The sequence below is a fragment of the Perna viridis genome, chromosome 1 (genome assembly GCF_037379345.1).
Source record: "Perna viridis isolate PV_CMFRI_1.1 ecotype Kerala chromosome 1, ASM3737934v1, whole genome shotgun sequence".
Lineage (NCBI taxonomy): Eukaryota > Metazoa > Mollusca > Bivalvia > Mytilida > Mytilidae > Perna > Perna viridis.
The window spans coordinates 20,638,609-20,658,820 of record NC_142445.1 but is presented as its reverse complement, the minus strand read 5'-3'; the positions used below and the strand labels follow the sequence as shown (position 1 = coordinate 20,658,820).

At 31.9% G+C, this 20,212-nt stretch overlaps 1 protein-coding gene across 2 annotated transcripts; it reads left to right on the top strand.

Moving 5' to 3' along the window:
• Positions 1–775: 775 nt before the first annotated feature.
• LOC148627705 (uncharacterized) lies at positions 776–18,282 on the top strand. Of its 2 annotated transcripts, none has more exons than XM_088577179.1 (4): positions 776–888; positions 16,786–16,903; positions 17,497–17,663; positions 18,011–18,282. In XM_088577179.1, the coding sequence occupies exons 1-4, from the start codon at positions 837–839 to the stop codon at positions 18,184–18,186; spliced, it is 513 nt and encodes a 170-aa protein (XP_088433305.1). In that variant the 5' UTR covers positions 776–836; the 3' UTR covers positions 18,187–18,282. The 2 variants fall into 2 exon arrangements, with proteins under 2 accessions (XP_088433305.1, XP_088433294.1); XM_088577168.1 differs by lacking the exon at positions 776–888 and adding an exon at positions 15,538–15,688.
• Positions 18,283–20,212: the final 1,930 nt, after the last annotated feature.

Here is a 20,212-nt window from a genome sequence, read left to right as displayed (position 1 = left end):
CAGGACAACCTATCTGCTATGACTACAAAAATGTCAAACTGCAAAGCAGCTCCAGTTCGGTACCGTTGACGTTCCTCCACCAATGGCAAAAGTAGCGCCGGCACGAAAGAGACCAATGCTCCGGAGTTTGCAAAAACATACTCGATAAACTACTCCAAAAAGTCAATGTCTGGAAAATCATCCATGTTCACTTGAAATGAAGGGTCAGCAGAAAAAGAGAAGTGGAAATAACCCTCAAAATGCAGAGGGTCTGAAAGCAAGATATAACTGTAGAATGGGTAAATTTGTATTGCCGATAGATGTCCCGAAGTAGTGAACAAATAAAATTGATGCATTTTAAGTCTTTGAATTTCTTAATTCAGGTATTATTATCATGCAAACGTCAAACGATATTCTACCCAATATTTCTATCCCTTGGCGATTCAGATTCAGAAGTAGTCTTTTTTGTCAAATTAGAATGGAAATAGTTAATGTTAAAACGAGGTGTTTGTATTCATTTACGCACGGGTTGGCCTTTGTATTCGTATAGTATACGTCGCTAATGCTCGGTATAAAATATTACAATATAAATATATAAATATTTTACAAAATAAAAGTTCAACATGATACCCTAATGTGTTAATTTTTAATATTTTCCAAAAGATAGGTATGAACAAATAACACATATTACTAACAGAAGAATGATTGTTGTCTTTATCGTAGAACGGGCGTTGAAGTACTAAATATTTATTGTGTTGCTATGGGAAGACTGATATTTTAAACCTTTAATCTTAGAATAATCTTTTTTATATTTAACAATGAATGATACGACGTACATCAAGAATATTATTTAAACAATGGACGTATCTTTAAGTTCATTAACATATGTTCTCCTAAGTCTAGTTTTTGGTGAGTTTATAAGTTATTATAAAATTTCTTACGTTGATAATTTGTTTTTGAAATCTTGTTTAGTATTCCTGTATGTGTCCGTAAAAAATACACCCTAAATGCGAATGCTAATAACTTTCTAATGATGTTAGATATATTTTAAATAGTTTCTTTATTCCAGTTTTACTTTAGCAAATAGGTCCGTTGTTGCATATTTGCTCTGTAGATAATGAGGACAGTCAGAAAACTGGTTTTAAAAATTTCCCCCTTTTTAAGAAAAACCATTTAGGGGTAACCCATAAGTATGTGGCAAGTGAGTTATATGAAAGTTTTATCACAAAGTTTAATGTCAAAATGTTTAATACACGAGGGTAGGCAATGCTTCATATTCGTTGTTAACAATACTAGTATATTACATATTTTTTTTAATTAGTTCTAACGAGTGTTCTTTGTATGGATGTCTATGGTGATATGCTGTTAAATTTTGAGAAAAAAATCATTTATAAATGACTATAAAAGCATAAAGTAACAAAACTTTAAACGAAAAATAAATCTATGATTTGTATTAAATTAATGAAATAACGGACAAGACAAGGAATTTGAAAGTAAATGACACTTGAAAAGAAACATCACGAATGAAATTATTTCATTACACGTAAATAATCACTTTCACTTTTAAAAATCGATATGATGTAAGAATCGAACTACTTTATTAAATAAACTTCTGCTGCCTCATTTTTCATTGTCAAAAAAGTAATAAAACAGTCTTACATCAACTAGGATTGATTTATTTTCTTAATAATATAACATTATATAATATGACATAACTTCAAAACGTGAGTTAAATAGGGGAAAACATTCGTGTGTGTGTTTATTACTTTTTGCTTTTGTTAAAGTTAGAAAACTAATGAAGATATCGGAATGACAGGTTCACTTCCTGTCAGAACTCAATTCATCTAAGCTGATATGATAATTGATTACCGTAATTTTTACTATTTCAATAAGAGTTGAAATTCTTTTAAATTTAGAACGCCCATTTAATCCATGATTCATTTTCGGAAACATAGATGAAATCCATTTGTTCCAACATATTGTTGTATACAAAACATGTACTAATCCATCTGAGAACATTGTTCCAACAAACTGTTGTATACAAACTAGCATTTCATTAATCATTTTAGAAAATGTTAGTAAGCCCTAAGTATACATAATACATTCCGGTTCTGACCTACTTTTGATTATTTAATTATAGTCTTATGTATTAATGTATCATCTTCATACAAGCAAAACATGCATAAAACAACAGAAGTACAATTGTGCCGCAGCAAATCAAATAAAAAGATTAAAAAATATTTTACATTGAGAGTTTGCTTTTCAAAACATAATCATATTGTCATAAAGAGTATCAGACAATAATGAAAAAATGTAATGTAGGTCTTGGATGATGGAAAACCAATGTTATCAATTTAAAAAAAATAAATAATTATTAAGGTCTTTACCTCATATTTAATAAACCGAACTTAAACAAAAAGAAAAGTAAATGTCAAATGATAATCTTTTTCTTATCAATATGAAATCAAATACTTTAAAAAAAAATGGACCAAAAGAGAACAAGAAGACATTGATTCTCTGTCAGAGTGATTAAAGGCCGTGAGGTCTTTAATTTTGAAACGAATGAAAGTTTTAAGTAGTCCATAAATGCCCCTATGCTACATCAGTTTTCAAAGACCCCAATGTAGCAAACACATTGTCTACTACACATGAAAAATATGTGCAAAATGTACCACCATGCTCTTTCAGAACTTTTAACTTCTATACTCAAAGCTGTCAAAGAGCGTTTTCACTCCTACCACAACCCGTTTGAATTCCGTAGTGGTATCAATTCAATGTAGATCCTGAAAAATTCGAAAGATCTCTTGGAGACAATCAGTTCAAGACTATTATCAGAATATAATAGCATTGAAACCTATGATTCTCAACACTGTATACTTCTATTCCACATACTCAGTTAAAATCCCGACTTAAAAAACATTATATCGTTATTTTTTCCAAAAAGGATTGTACACCTAGATACAAATATGTAGTTCTTGGTAGAGATTCCTCATACTTTGTAAGAAATAATTCCAAATCATCTTCCAAATATACAGAAGAAGATGTTTACAAAATGCTGGAATTTTTTATCGACAGCATATTTGTCCAGTGTGGTGGACGCGTTTTTCAACAAACGGTCAGCATTCCAATGGGAACAAATTGTGCTCCTCTATGTGCTGACCTCTCCTTCACACTGATGAGGCTGACTTCATAGCTGATCTGATACGAAAGAAAGAATATCATTTAGCTAGATCCTTCAATCTCAGTTTCCGCTATATAGATGACGTGTTATCTTTAAACAATCCTAATTTCGGGGATTTGATATATCGCATCTACCCAAAAGAACTTGAGATAAAAGATACTACAGACACTGTGAAGTCAGCCTCATATCTTGACCTACACTTAGAAATCGATGGTAAAGGAAAACTATTGACCAAACTTTACGACAAACGTGATGACTTTTTATTCAGAATTGTCAACTTTCCTTTCATCTGTGGCAACATCCCTTCGGCTCCTGCGTATGGAGTGTTCATATCACAACTCATACGTTATGCCAGGGCTTGCCGAAACTACGCAGACTTTTTGTATCGCACTAGAAATCTAACAAATAAGCTTCTGGAACAGGGTTATGTTGCTACAAGATTGAAGTCATCACTACAGAAGTTTTATGGTCGTCATCATGAACTCGTGGATCGTTATGTTGTATCCATCAGCACCATGAAAACTGATTTATTCAACGGGTCATAGTTTTCCTTTCCTCGTTTGTCTACCCCGGACATTCCTGTATACATGTACACTAAAATATACTTTCTAATTGCGAGTGCTAATAGTTTTCTAACGTGGAAACATATATATTTTGCTGTGGTTCCTTTATTGCAGTTCAACCTTTATTAATTAGGTCCATATTTGCATAATTACTGTAGATAAGACAACTGGTTTTAAAAATTTCGCAAGACCCCCTTTTTCAGAGAATTGTTAACAATCCATTTACGGGTAATCCATAAGTTTGTGGCAAGTGAATTATATGAAATTTGTATCCCAAAATACATTGAATTATGTTTTATACAGGACGGTAGGCAAAGCCTCATACTCGTCGTTAACAACATATTACATATTTCCTTAACCTGTCTACTTCTAACGAGTGTTATTTGCATGGGTGGACCTATGTTGATATGTTGTCCTTTTTTAGTAAATTTAGGGAAATATTTAATTAAAAATGACTATAAAGGCATAAAATAACAGATCTACGGAATGACTGACTGTATTTTATCTCTAACCAAAAAATAAACCTATGATTTGTATTAATTGAATGAAATGTAGGACCAGGAAGTTTTAATTAAATGACATTTGTAAAGAAAAATCACGATGAAAGTAATATCATCATACCTAAATAATCATTTTTAAAAAATAAATATGATGTAAGAATCGAACAACTATATTAATTAAACTCCTCATGCTTTTATTTTTTTTATTGTAAAAAAAATAATATTTAAACAGATTTTAAAGAAAGAGCAAGTGAGCATATAACAAAACATTACTTCAACTAATGATTCCCTGAAAGAGATAATTGAAAAGAAACACAGGACACACCAAAATCGCACAATTATGATTAACTTTAAGGGAACGTTAGCATATACAAGCTTCATTGTTGGTTTGAGCAGCACGATTCGTGTTCAAGATAAATACAGTGGATGTGTGGTTTATCTTAATTGAATATATTTGTATCTATTAGCCAGGTTTACTGTTATGAACTTTTAAGTGAGATAACTTACTTTCATCTGTGGCAAACATCCCTTCGGCTCCTGCGTATGGAGTGTTCATATCACAACTCATACGTTATGCCAAGGCTTGCCGAAACTACGCAGACTTTTTGTATCGCACTAGAACTCTAACAAATAAGCTTCTGGAACAGGGTTATGTTGCTACAAGATTGAAGTCATCACTACAGAAGTTTTATGGTCGTCATCATGAACTCGTGAATCGTTATGGTGTATCCATTAGCACCATGAAAACTGATTTATTCAACAGGTCAAAGTTTTCCTTTCCTCGTTTGTCTACCCCGGACTTGACTTTTTATGAGCAACTCGGCGGGTGTTTCTAGAAAAGCAGAGGACGCTTACCCTACCGGTGCACCTGGTCCATGCTCCCAGTTTTTAGTGGAGTCCGAGTTGCTCATTTACTTTTGTTACTTTGTATGTATGATTTTAGTTACTTTATATTCTTTGTTGTGTATGTCTGTTTTCCATGTCTGGTCTTTGTCCATGGATTACATTCTTTTGATTACCGCTATAACCTTGGTTCCCTTGATTACTCTTTGACAAGTTAAGAATAACATATTTTAGAAGCACTTCGTGTCTTTGTTATCGAATTTGTTTTGAAGGTTGTTTTGTGTTGAAAGGTAACAAATGCCATTCATTCCATAGCCATAGTGTAAATAATAAATATCATAACGTAATTATATGGTTTTTACCACAGATAGTGGAGACGAAATACGACTAAGTGTTAGGTACTTTTTGTTTATTCGATTTAAAATTATCATGACTTGATCGTTTTTTTAGTTTATGCATCATTTGTTAAGTTCTATTCAAATGTGTATTAATTCAGACATTTTCAATACTTCTCTGGGAAGATAATCCCAATAAGAAAGCCGATGTATATTTTAATCGTTTTCATTTTACATATTAGGTTACAATGTCTTACTAAAGTCCTACTAGTACGGGAACAATTGGGTAAATTTTGAAAATTTGATAAACCGAAACACGTACGACACGGCTGAATTTGGTATCATTCTGAAGGTATTCAGACATATCTGTATGTGATATATACAGATATACCGATATAGATGTATAAATTTCCCTTGATTACTTTTGCAAGATGAAAGAGATTAGAGATTAGAGAGAGTTTCCGAACATCTTTGCAAATGGTATCACCGCTAAAATGCATGAAAGCTAGACATGTCTTAAATTTATGTGGATATTCATACCACTAAACCTTGCTTATATAACCTGACAATCTATAACGAATGCAACCAGGAGGCGTCTGCTTTTGTTCTTTTATTTCAAGATTTTAAAGAGGCGGATAACAAAATTTTGGAAAGACATGGATTGAATACAAACGTAATACAGGATGCAGCTGACAGAAATAGAAGACAACAACTTCGTTTGTTTGTTTGTTTGTTTGTTGGGGTTTAACGTCCGAACAGCAATATTTCAGCTATATTCAGACAATGAACATGAAATTGATGATAAAATGAACATGAAATGATGAAATGAAAAAGGGGTGGGACACAAGGACAATGGGGTCGACAAATTTTGTTTGCCACTGGAAACGGAGAGAGGTGGGCAGGGTCGGGCAATTTAGCCTCCTGTGGCTATAGACGCTAAAATTTACACGAAAATACTGAACTGCCGACAACAGCTAGTACGACAGGACCGCTCGGCACAAATATGTAATGATACCTGTCATAACAAATACTAAAATACATGTAGGCCATGAAGCACAGACACTTACACGAGGAGATTTTTTACATCCATGCTACAATTGAGCGTTGCTTCAAAGTAATTCATCAGCCAACATTTTTTAAATAGATACCGGTATTTTGAGTGTCCATAGTTTGTGTTGGAAGGTGTACACTAAATACGAAAGAAATATTAGAAAATTTACATTATATAGAAACTTAAGTAACTGGATTTTATATACACAAAAAGACGTAAAAATTAAATAAATATTTTACTTTTATTAACTCTCGAATAACGAATACAGGTAAAGGCATCTTTGATATGTGCACATAGTAAATGTATATGTACGGCATATTTTTCTTACGGCTAGAGAAAGCAGTCTTGAACTGTTAATTATTACTTTATATAAAATATTAAGTAAATGCATTCGCGTACATGCATGCTAGTTTAAAGCAAATGCAATGTCAAATTCGACCCCTAATCAAAGATTATTTCACACTTTATATGATAAAAAGTTATCGTTCTTTGGCATAAAGTAGAGATAAAAGCTCTTTAATAAATATTTCTACTTCACGTGCTAGTTTTACTCCCGAATTTATAATAATTTCTTTACCGATTATTTCAGTAGACAGAATAAGGCCTTAAGGGCCCTGATCCTTGATGTCGGAATAAACAAGCATTTATAACATAATAATTCTTTTTGCCTTAATAGTAAAATACTACAGTTTAAAATTGTTTTCTCTCATACATGTAAAATTAGCAAGGGGTCTTATTTACGACATACAATGGATGAAAATACCACTCGTGTACAAGCATACACACTCAGCAAATTTCTCTTAATATTGGAAACAATTAAGAGAAAATCATTTTTTTTTATTTTATAGATGCAAGTTTTTATTTTGGTCGAAATATATATAGGGCATGTATGTTTCACTATTTTTATTTATATGTATATGTATATGTATTAAGCTTTATTCATACATTTATAAATTCTGCAATCACTCAACTAAACAACAGTATGTTAGGTGTAATAAATCAAATAAATCAAAAACTGATAAAATATTTTTTTGTGTTATGTCTCCTTTAAACGCGGAATTTATACTTATTTACACACTGGTTGACTTTCTATCATATTTATATATTGTACATTGCTAAACGCTCGGTAAAAATTAATACCATATAAAGACCAAGCTCATGTAATGATTGATTGATTGTTGGGGTTTAACGTCCGAGCAGCAATATTTCAGCTATATTCAGACGATGAACATGAAATGGATGATAAAATGAACATGAAATGATGATGAAATGAAAAATGGGATGGGACACAAGGACAGTAGGGTCGACAAATTTTGATTGCCACTAGAAAAAGGGAGGGATGGGTAAGGTCGGGCAATTTAGCCTCCTGCAGCGGAGCGCAGTGGTTCCTACTCCTATCGAATACCACAGCAGGGTTCTTTAACGTGCGCCAAGCTCATGTAAAATAATACCCCCATGAATTCATTTTTAATATTTTACAAAAGCTAGGAATAAACTAATATTACATATTACTAACATAAGAATAAGTGTTCACTTTATCGTATTCCTTGTTCACTTCTAGCCTCAAACATCACAGATCGGGCCTTATAGTATTGAATATTTATGGTGTTGCTATGAGAAGACAGACGTTTTCAACCTATACTATAGAAATAGTCTTTTAAATCAAATAAAGATAAGACGAAATTTAAAATTATGATTTAAAATAACCAATAAGAGGTGTAGTTTTGAATTCATTTAAGAACACAATGGACGTATGTTTAAGTTTGTTCGCATATGTGCTCCTAAATTTAGTTTTTGGTGAGTTTCTTATTATAATTTTTTTGATAAATTCTTTGAATTAGGATGGTTTTGTAATTTTCATCAGTATTCCTGTATACATGTACACTAAAATATACTTCCTAATTGCGAGTGCTAATAGTTTTCTAAAGTGGAAACATATATATTTTGCTGTGGTTCCTTTATTGCAGTTCAACCTTTATTAATTAGGTCCATATTTGCATAATTATTGTAGATAAGACAACTGGTTTTAAAAATTTCGCAAGACCCCCTTTTTCAGAGAATTGTTAACAATCCATTTACGGGTAATCCATAAGTTTGTGGCAAGTGAATTATATGAAATTTGTATCCCAAAATACATTGAATTATGTTTTATACAGGACGGTAGGCAAAGCCTCATACTCGTCGTTAACAACATATTACATATTTCCTTAACCTGTCTACTTCTAACGAGTGTTATTTGCATGGGTGGACCTATGTTGATATGTTGTCTTTTTTTAGTAAATTTAGGGAAATATTTAATTAAAAATGACTATAAAGGCATAAAATAACAGATCTACGGAATGACTGACTGTATTTTATCTCTAACCAAAAAATAAACCTATGATTTGTATTAATTGAATGAAATGTAGGACCAGGAAGTTTTAATTAAATGACATTTGTAAAGAAAAATCACGATGAAAGTAATATCATCATACCTAAATAATCATTTTTAAAAATAAATATGATGTAAGAATCGAACAACTATATTAATTAAACTCCTCATGCTTTTATTTTTTTCATTGTAAAAAAAATAATATTTAAACAGATTTCAAAGAAAGAGCAAGTGAGCATATAACAAAACATTACTTCAACTAATGATTCCCTGAAAGAGATAATTGAAAAGAAACACAGGACACACCAAAATCGCACAATTATGATTAACTTTAAGGGAACGTTAGCATATACAAGCTTCATTGTTGGTTTGAGCAGCACGATTCGTGTTCAAGATAAATACAGTGGATGTGTGGTTTATCTTAATTGAATATATTTGTATCTATTAGCCAGGTTTACTGTTATGAACTTTTAAGTGAGATAACTTACTTTCATCTGTGGCAAACATCCCTTCGGCTCCTGCGTATGGAGTGTTCATATCACAACTCATACGTTATGCCAGGGCTTGCCGAAACTACGCAGACTTTTTGTATCGCACTAGAAATCTAACAAATAAGCTTCTGGAACAGGGTTATGTTGCTACAAGATTGAAGTCATCACTACAGAAGTTTTATGGTCGTCATCACGAACTCGTGAATCGTTATGGTGTATCCATCAGCACCATGAAAACTGATTTATTCAACAGGTCAAAGTTTTCCTTTCCTCGTTTGTCTACCCCGGACTTGACTTTTTATGAGCAACTCGGCGGGTGTTTCTAGAAAAGCAGAGGACGCTTACCCTACCGGTGCACCTGGTCCATGCTCCCAGTTTTTAGTGGAGTCCGAGTTGCTCATTTACTTTTGTTACTTTGTATGTATGATTTTAGTTACTTTATATTCTTTGTTGTGTATGTCTGTTTTCCATGTCTGGTCTTTGTCCATGGATTACATTCTATTGATTACCGCTATAACCTTGGTTCCCTTGATTACTCTTTGACAAGTTAAGAATAACATATTTTAGAAGCACTTCGTGTCTTTGTTATCGAATTTGTTTTGAAGGTTATTGTGTTTTGAAAGATAACAAATGTCATTCATTCCATAGCCATAGTGTAAATAATAAATATCATAACGTAATTATATGGTTTTTACCACAGATAGCGGAGACGAAATACGACTAAGTGTTAGGTAATTTTTGTTTATTCGATTTAAAATTATCAAGACTTGATGTTTTTTTAGTTTATGCATCATTTGTTAAGTTCTATTCAAATGTGTATTAATTCAGACATTTTCAATACTTCTCTGGAAAGATAATCCCAATAAGAAAGCCGATGTATATTTTAATCGTTTTCATTTTACATATTAGGTTACAATGTCTTACTAAAGTCCTACTAGTACGGGAACAATTGGGTAAATTTTGAAAATTTGATAAACCGAAACACGTACGACACGGCTGAATTTGGTATCATTCTGAAGGTATTCAGACATATCTGTATGTTATATATACAGATATACCGATATAGATGTATAAATTTCCCTTGATTACTTTTGCAAGATGAAAGATCAATTTATATCAAGGACTGATAAGAGTTACAAAGTGCATTTTTGTCGTTTTCGGCGAAACCGTTTGACTTACTAAACGAAATTTAGTCTTACAAATATATATTATGTCCTTTTCTGAATGTTCTGAGTTCGGAAAATTTGAAAATCAAATGCAAAAACTCTCCATATTTTTTTCTTGTTGTTTGTTTTTGTATGTTGTTTTGTACACAATAGTAAATCAATGTTTTTGTGGAAAGTTTGAAGGAAAATAACAAAACCATAAGAGTGTGTGTCAAACATTTACCAACTGGTAATATTTTAACCAAAATTACAATTTTGTCGATGTCTTCAATTCATAACACTTCTCTTAAACAAAAACATATTGGTAAGTTTTATGTATCAATAGTTATTTTACACTATCATCTGATAATAAAATTGTACATTTTGTGAAGATAACTAATTTATATCCCTGCAATAACTGTATTTACATATGTTAATTTTTTTTCTCCAGTTAGAACATACTTTTGCATATGATATGACATTTTTTCTTAAATAAACAAATTCAAAGGTGAATATAAAAGTATAACGAGTGGTTCAAGTTAAGATAGATTTGTAAAAGGAAAGGTACGATTTAATAAACCTGATTAAAGAATATGTAATAAGAGAGAAAAATGTGTTAATCGGTTATCTTTTAGCATGGAGATTTTTACTTTCAAATGTAGCGTTGTATGCTAAATGTATTTTGAATCGAACGTACCAACTTTCATTAACTTTAATAAGTTTTGAAATCTTTGATAGGTACATTGACCTCCTTCAGAACTATTGCACCTGAATGAACTTCCTGGTAAAATAATGAATATGAATTTACTGCCTATACTTTTACGAAATAAAAAACAAGTCAACTGAACAGTGAAATAAAAAGTGCACATACAATTTGCCCAAACCAATATTCATAGATTTGTAAAGAAAACCCACATTTCCTATTATCTTTGTATGGATTCCAAAAGAATCAACACAAACATCGCTACATAGCTGGATCTGCAAAATGTACCATTTAAAAAGATGTCCAACCAACATTTTAATCAGTAAGCAATTGAAATAGCTGGCATTTTTACTATTTAATATAAAAATATACTAATTAAACCAAACACCGACTACAGTTTTTATAAAACAATTCCTTGTTGGTATCAACAAGGTTTCTTTTGTTTTATTTCAGATCAATTACAACCATTATAACAGTATTTTTAAAAAAAAGAGGTTTTTTTTTAGAGAGAGTTTTCGAACATCTTTGCAAATGGTATCACCGCTAAAATGCATGAAAGCTAGACATGTCTTAAATTTATGTGGATATTCATACCACTAAACCTTGCTTATATAACCTGACAACCTATAACGAATACAACCAGGAGGCGTCTGCTTTTGTTCTTTTTTTTCAAGATTTTAAAGAGGCGGATAACAAAATTTTGGAAAGACATGGATTGAATACAAACGTAACACAGGATGCAGCTGACAGAAATAGAAGACAACAACTTCGTTTGTTTGTTTGTTTGTTGGGGTTTAACGTCCGAACAGCAATATTTCAGCTATATTCAGACAATGAACATGAAATTGATGATAAAATGAACATGAAATGATGAAATGAAAAAGGGGTGGGACACAAGGACAATGGGGTCGACAAATTTTGTTTGCCACTGGAAACGGAGAGAGGTGGGCAGGGTCGGGCAATTTAGCCTCCTGTGGCTATAGACGCTAAAATTTACACGAAAATACTGAACTGCCGACAACAGCTAGTACGACAGGACCGCTCGGCACAAATATGTAATGATACCTGTCATAACAAATACTAAAATACATGTAGGCCATAAAGCACAGACACTTACACGAGGAAATTTTTTACATCCATGCTACAATTGAGCGTTGCTTTAAAGTAATTCATCAGCCAACATTTTTTAAATAGATACCGGTATTTTGAGTGTCCATAGTTTGTGTTGGAAGGTGTACACTAAATACGAAAGAAATATTAGAAAATTTACATTATATAGAAACTTAAGTAACTGGATTTTATACACACAAAAAGACGTAAAAATTAAATAAATATTTTACTTTTATTAACTCTCGAATAACGAATACAGGTAAAGGCATCTTTGATATGTGCACATAGTAAATGTATATGTACGGCATATTTTTTACGGCTAGAGAAAGCAGTCTTGAACTGTTAATTATTACTTTATATAAAATATTAAGTAAATGCATTCGCGTACATGCATGCTAGTTTAAAGCAAATGCAATGTCAAATTCGACCCCTAATCAAAGATTATTTCACACTTTATATGATAAAAAGTTATCGTTCTTTGGCATAAAGTAGAGATAAAAGCTCTTTAATTAATATTTCTACTTCACGTGCTAGTTTTACTCCCGAATTTATAATAATTTCTTTACCGATTATTTCAGTAGACAGAATAAGGCCTTAAGGGCCCTGATCCTTGATGTCGGAATAAACAAGCATTTATAACATAATAATTCTTTTTGCCTTAATAGTAAAATACTACAGTTTAAAATTGTTTTCTCTCATACATGTAAAATTAGCAAGGGGTCTTATTTACGACATACAATGGATGAAAATACCACTCGTGTACAAGCATACACACTCAGCAAATTTCTTTAATATTGGAAACAATTAAGAGAAAATCATTTTTTTTATTTTATAGATGCAAGTTTTTATTTTGGTCGAAATATATATAGGGCATGTATGTTTCACTATTTTTATTTATATGTATATGTATATGTATTAAGCTTTATTCATACATTTATAAATTCTGCAATCACTCAACTAAACAACAGTATGTCGTGAAATTGCATCTAACAAATCTAAAAATGCATATTTTTGGTATAAAAACGTTGAAATGAGAGAGGTCAGCAGAAAAAAGAGAAGTAGGATTAGATCCTTAAAAAGCTGTAGAGTTTAAGTCTTAGAGCATCATATAACTGGAATCAGTAATTTTGTATCGCCGAGAGTTGCCCCGAAGTAGGAAATGAATAAAATTGATGCATTTTAAAATAGCTGAAATTCTTATTTCTGATGTTATGTTCTGCAGTCGTCAGTCCATTTATTACCCGATATATCTACCCCTACGCGATTCAGAAGTAGTCTTTTTGTCATATTAGAATGGAAATATTTCATGTTTAAAGGAGACATGGCACAAAAATTTCATTTTTAAACATTTATATTTATAAAACTAGAGTATGTTTAGATACGAGTATCACAAACGTTTTCTCATCAGGTTAGCGCTAAATAAAGTTAGAATGATTTATTTGTTTTATTTCGATGACCTGATTGATATGCATAAATGAAAATCGGAAGTAACAAACACTTACCATATATGGAAGTACTAAGTCATTAGTTCTCAATTTCAATTTTGATGCATTGAAAATGTATACACGTGCCCGAAAAAATTAATAAATCTTCAAAAATAGCTTGTATATATAATGCAGAGTGATCCAATGTTCTGTGTATGGGTCTGATAATCGTGTTTAGAAAGTAAGAAGACTAAAGTTCTTCTCGTTTTCTGTCAACTTTTCATTTTCGTTAGGCATACGTCCCCGCGTGGCGAAAACACAACTACTTTGCACACGTTTTAGGACTTTTACGAAGGGTGCAAATAAAATAGTGACACTCTGTGTGTTGTTCTTTCTTTGCCGATGGATTATATCAATTAACAAGCCCGGTAGACTTAAATATGGCCAAGAGAAAACGTGGGCGGCGGTTTTTATCTTTTACATGGTTCAGCGCCTCGTGACACAAGTGTCGACGCGGGTGTAAGACTTTGACACAATACCCAATATATAATAGGCGACCCTAGGGATCTTTTCTGGTACGAACAATATTTTTTTATAGATTAGTTAAAATATTTAATTTTAGCAAAATTGATTTGGAACACGAGGAAGCTTCATCAGGAAACCTTTATGGGTTCTCAATTAGAATTATAAAAAAAACAATAAAAAAAGAAAAATGTTTGTATTATCCTATAGCTGTACTTGCGGGGTACTGGTACACTTGTCAGGAGTAACGTTCCGTAAAAAGAAGTCATATTTTAATTGAAGATCGAGAAAAGTTTAAATCGTAGAATGTGAATTTGATTTACTTTATATATAAAGTTCAATCGAACATGACAGAACATACTGAAATATTTCTATGTAATCTTCGAAAAGAAGTGGTGTCGTCTCTCTGTGGAGTCTAGGCTTCACACAAATAATATTAATTAAATATTTCTGTCATTGTTTATCATTTTCTTCTCGAAGTTGTTTAAATTGATACAACTGTAAGTATATATTCGCTGACAAACCAAAACTTTCGACATTTTCAATCTCATTTGTAAGAATCACATAAAAAGTGCAGAAGCCCCGTACGCATTTCAACCACTCGATCTATGAACTGAGAACCAATGACGTACCACGGTCACGTGAACACATGGCGAATCAAATTCATCGTCAGTTTTGAATCAATTTATCTTCAATCAAACGACGTAAGTGACTACAAGGGGCGCTTTTATGATACATATTAGGTGTAATAAATCAAATAAATCAAAAACTGATAAAATATTTTTTTGTGTTATGTCTCCTTTAAACGCGGAATTTATACTTATTTACACACTGGTTGACTTTCTATCATATTTATATATTGTACATTGCTAAACGCTCGGTAAAAATTAATACCATATAAAGACCAAGCTCATGTAATGATTGATTGATTGTTGGGGTTTAACGTCCGAGCAGCAATATTTCAGCTATATTCAGACGATGAACATGAAATGGATGATAAAATGAACATGAAATGATGATGAAATGAAAAATGGGATGGGACACAAGGACAGTAGGGTCGACAAATTTCGATTGCCACTAGACAAAGGGAGGGATGGGTAAGGTCGGGCAATTTAGCCTCCTGCAGCGGAGCGCAGTTGTTCCTACTCCTATCGAATACCACAGCAGGGTTCTTTAACGTGCGCCAAGCTCATGAATAAGTGTTCACTTTATCGTATTCCTTGTTCACTTCTAGCCACAAACATCATAGATCGGGCCTTATAGTATTATATATTTATGGTGTTGCTATGAGAAGACAGACGTTTTCAACCTATACTATAGAAATAGTCTTTTAAATCAAATAAAGATAAAATATAATTTAAAATTATGATTTAAAATAACCAATAAGAGGTGTAGTTTTGAATTCATTTAAGAACACAATGGACGTATGTTTAAGTTTGTTCGCATATGTGCTCCTAAATTTAGTTTTTGGTGAGTTTCTTATTATAAATTTTTTGATAAATTCTTTGAATTAGGATGGTTTTGTAATTTTCATCAGTATTCCTGTATACATGTACACTAAAATATACTTCCTAATTGCGAGTGCTAATAGTTTTCTAACGTGGAAACATATATAGTTTGCTGTGGTTCCTTTATTGCAGTTCAACCTTTATTAATTAGGTCCATATTTGCATAATTATTGTAGATAAGACAACTGGTTTTAAAAATTTCGCAAGACCCCCTTTTTCAGAGAATTGTTAACAATCCATTTACGGGTAATCCATAAGTTTGTGGCAAGTGAATTATATGAAATCTGTACCCCAAAATACATTGAATTATGTTTTATACAGGACGGTAGGCAAAGCCTCATACTCGTCGTTAACAACACATTACATATTTTCTTAACTTGTCTACTTCTAACGAGTGTTATTTGCATGGGTGGACCTATGGTGATATGTTATCTTTTTTAGTAAATTTAGGGAAATATTTAATTAAAAATGACTATAAAGGCATAAAATAACAGATCTACGAAATGACTGACTGTATTTTATCTCTAACCAAAAAATAAACCTATTATTTGTATTAATTGAATGAAATGTAGGACCAGGAAGTTCTAATTAAATGACATTTGTAAAGAAAAATCACGATGAAAATAATATCATCATACCTAAATAATCATTTTTTAAAATAAGTATGATGTAAGAATCGAACAACTATATTAATTAAACTCCTCTTGCTTTTATTTTTTTCATTGTAAAAAAAATAATATTTAAACAGATTTCGAAGAAAGAGCAAGTGAGCATATAACAAAACATTACTTCAACTAATGATTCCCTGAAAGAGATAACTGAAAAGAAACACAGGACACACCAAAATCGCACAATTATGATTAACTTTAAGGGAACGTTAGCATATACAAGCTTCATTGTTGGTTTGAGCAGCACGATTCGTGTTCAAGATAAATACAGTGGATGTGTGGTTTATCTTAATTGAATATATTTGTATCTATTAGCCAGGTTTGCAGTTATGAACTTTTAAGTGAGATAACTTACTTTCATATGTCCTAAAATTTCTCTTGTAACCTTTAGCTGACAGTGTATTCGCATATACCTGCTACAGGTCATACTATGGATATTACTACTACAGCTCCTACTCTTGTTACTACTACTACTACTACTACTCGTACTACTCGTATTACAGCTCTGGGTATGTTGTATGTTTAATTTAGATGGTAGAATACTGTTTTGAAATGAAACGCTCAATACAGAGAGAAAGATAAAGAAACCAAGCGGTTCATCTCATTCGTTGCCTTTTGGTTTTGAGTCATGATTGTCCAGTTACTTTTAGTTTTATTTGCGTTTTCATTCGAGCTTTTCATATCGATGCTAAACCTCAGCTGATATAGCTACAACATTTTTATTATGCAGCCCTATAAAATAGCTGCAGCTGCTTCGTTGAACATGTAAGAATGGAATAAATCGAAAATATGTTTAAAATGCCATCAAGGAAAAATGCGAATAAAACTTATAAACAGCATACAAAAAGAAAAAGAAGAAAATAAGAATCAATTTTAACCAAAGAAAATAAAGTTGTCAAAAGAAAAGAAAGATTATTGATACAAACCTGCTACTGTGGCATTTATGGTCTAGACAGCAATGATCATCATGGTGATGAACGTGAAACGTCTGAGATAAAACCAAATTCACCATAATGTTAATAATGTTTATATTCTAGTTTATGTATTTCTGTTCTATTTCGCATTGTGTGCCTCAGTTTATCCGTCAAAGTCTTATTTACAGGGCTACTATTGGTGGTGCGATTGCAGGTGCAATTGTTGGAACTATTGCTATAGTGGTAATAGTTTTGATCATATGTCATGTAAAGAACCGTCCTAATACCCGTGTCACTACTGTTTCCTCCGGCGGTGCTGCAACGGTGATTCAGCAACAACAACAACAACAACAAAGTAAGGCATGTTTTAATTTAGAATCCATAATTAGCTTAAACATTTGAAACTTTCAAAAAAAAATTGTCGTAGACAATGTCAAAATCAACCTCCCGGAAAACGAGACAATTCTACATGTGGATGATCAAGATAAAAACAACCTGACCAACCAACATTAAAATCAATCAGCAATAGGAGGGATGGTATGATATTCGAACCACTAGGAATATTTCTTACAACATTATTCTAATATTTTCCTACGACCATATATGAAAAGTATTACATTTATTCAATCTTCGACAGTTACGGATGCTTTTACTGAAACATATTTGACAGGTATCAACCAGACTTCTGTTGTTATATTTCAGGTCAACCACCACCCTATATGAACACATATAATACATACCCAGCCCCAGGAGGCGCATATCCAGCTCCTGGTGGTGCATTTCCTGGTCAAGGAGGAGCCTTCCCACCTCAAGGAACTGCATATCCACCAACTCAAAATCAAAATACTGCATTCCCACCACCGCCTGTGTACACATGAATGACTAATGATGTATAAAAATATCTAGACATTGGTTTTATCATGATTATATTTTTCATTGAATAGGTTTGCATGAATTCATCATATGTCTTTCTTTTTCTTTCTTATTTATTGAAGCCTGATTAGTTTCCTAAAAGTTTACAATATCTCTTGTCTTACAACAAAAGCATTTAATTTCTACTCAGTCAGTGCTGCATCTTAGATTAAAAATATGATTATAAAAACATAAAGAAATGGTAGTAGTCTATTCACAGAAGAAATGTTTATAAGAACGAGTTTTACAAATTTCATATTTATAAACGTAACGTGCCTTTTGTGTCCTTTTCAACTATTTGTGCTGTAGATTTTTTGATTTTATTGACGTTCAAATAAGACAAAAATAACTGTTTAGCCCATTTTACAGGTGTAATTTAGGTGGAATTTAAGTTTAAGTTTTAGAACTTCATCCAAACTATTAAACTACATAGTTGCTTTTTAATTCAAATAGCTAAACATAATGACTAATTATGAAGTTCTACACATAACATATTGACAGTTATTCAATATTTACTAAATAGCTATGCAAAAGGACCTTCAACAGATATAAGTTTAAGTTATGAGACAACTAATATTTCATCTAACAAAAGAACATCTTCTATACACAATTGACATTATTCGTAATTATCCAAATAATCTTATTCAAAAGTGTTAAGAGGGATCGATGTAACCAGTATTCGTGTGGAAATCCGTAAAATATATTCCAATGATCAAAACTAGACAAGGGAAAAGACACGCAAATAAAAAAAACAACTAAAATAACAGGAACGAAGAAACAAAAGTAAATGAGCAACCCGATCTAAATCTTTGTGTATAGACCTGACTCATCGAGGGTAAGCGTCCTAATTTTTTTTAAGAAACATCCGCCGAGTTGCTCATAAATGTCACGTCTGCTGAGACGAAAGGGTAAAGCAATTTATTTTCTTTTATAATATAAGATAATATAATTCGACATAACTTCAAAATGTGAGTTAAATAGAACAAAAACGTTTGTGTGTGTTTGTTTCTTTTTGCTTTCCTTAAAGTTAGAAAACTAATGAAGATATCGGAATGACAGGTTCACTTACTGTCAGAACTCAATGTTTTAAGATAATATAATCAATTGATTACCGTCCTCTATTAATTTGTAGTATTTCAATGAGAGTTGAAATTTCTTTAAATAGAGGAGGCGCACTTAATCCATGGTTCATTTTCGGAAAGATAGATGAAATCCATTTGTTCCAACGTATTGTTGTATACAAAACACGTACTGATCCATCTTAGAATATTGTTCCAACAGACTCTTGTATACAAAACGTGTACTTAAACTAACTTTACATTAATTCTCTTGGAGGATGTTTGTAAGCCCTTAGTATACATAATACATTCTGGTTCTTACGTGCTTTTATTATTTGATAAAGTAATTAAGGGAACCAAGGTTATAGCAATAATAAAAAGAATGTAATCCAGGGACAAAGACCAGACATGAAAAACAGACAAACATAACAAAGAACATAAAGTAACTCAAATCATACATACAAAATAACAAAAGCAAATGAGCAACCGGATTCCACTAAAAACTGGGATCATGGACCAGGTGCACCAGTAGGGTAAGCGTCCTCTGTTTTTCTAGAAACACTCGCCGAGTTGCTCATAAAAAATGTCAAGTCCGGGGAAGACAAACGAGGAAAAGAAATCTATGACCCGTCATAGTCTTATGTACTATTGCATCAAGATGTACAACAGACACACAACTAGACCACATCAAAACTAAAGAAAATAAAATAAAAAATAAAATAAAATAAAATATAAAATAAAATTAAATTAAATTAAATTAAATTAAATAAAAAATGAAATAAAATGAAAAATAGAATAAAATAAAATAAACATGTTTGACGGCACCAGAAAAATTACAAAATTTTGCTTTTCAAAGCATTAACATATTGCCACAAAGGGGAACAGGTAATAATGAATATAAGGTTATGTAGTTCTTGGGTAGAAAACAACAGTT

Bases quoted from the DNA above. Each gene is read 5' to 3' on its own strand.
- LOC148627705 (XM_088577179.1), top strand. From the start codon at position 837: ATGGACGTATCTTTAAGTTCATTAACATATGTTCTCCTAAGTCTAGTT. The intron at 889-16,785 runs GTGAGTTTATAA...TGTAACCTTTAG, and splicing joins TCTCCTAAGTCTAGTTTTTG to CTGACAGTGTATTCGCATAT. The intron at 16,904-17,496 runs GTATGTTGTATG...TCTTATTTACAG, and splicing joins TACTCGTATTACAGCTCTGG to GGCTACTATTGGTGGTGCGA.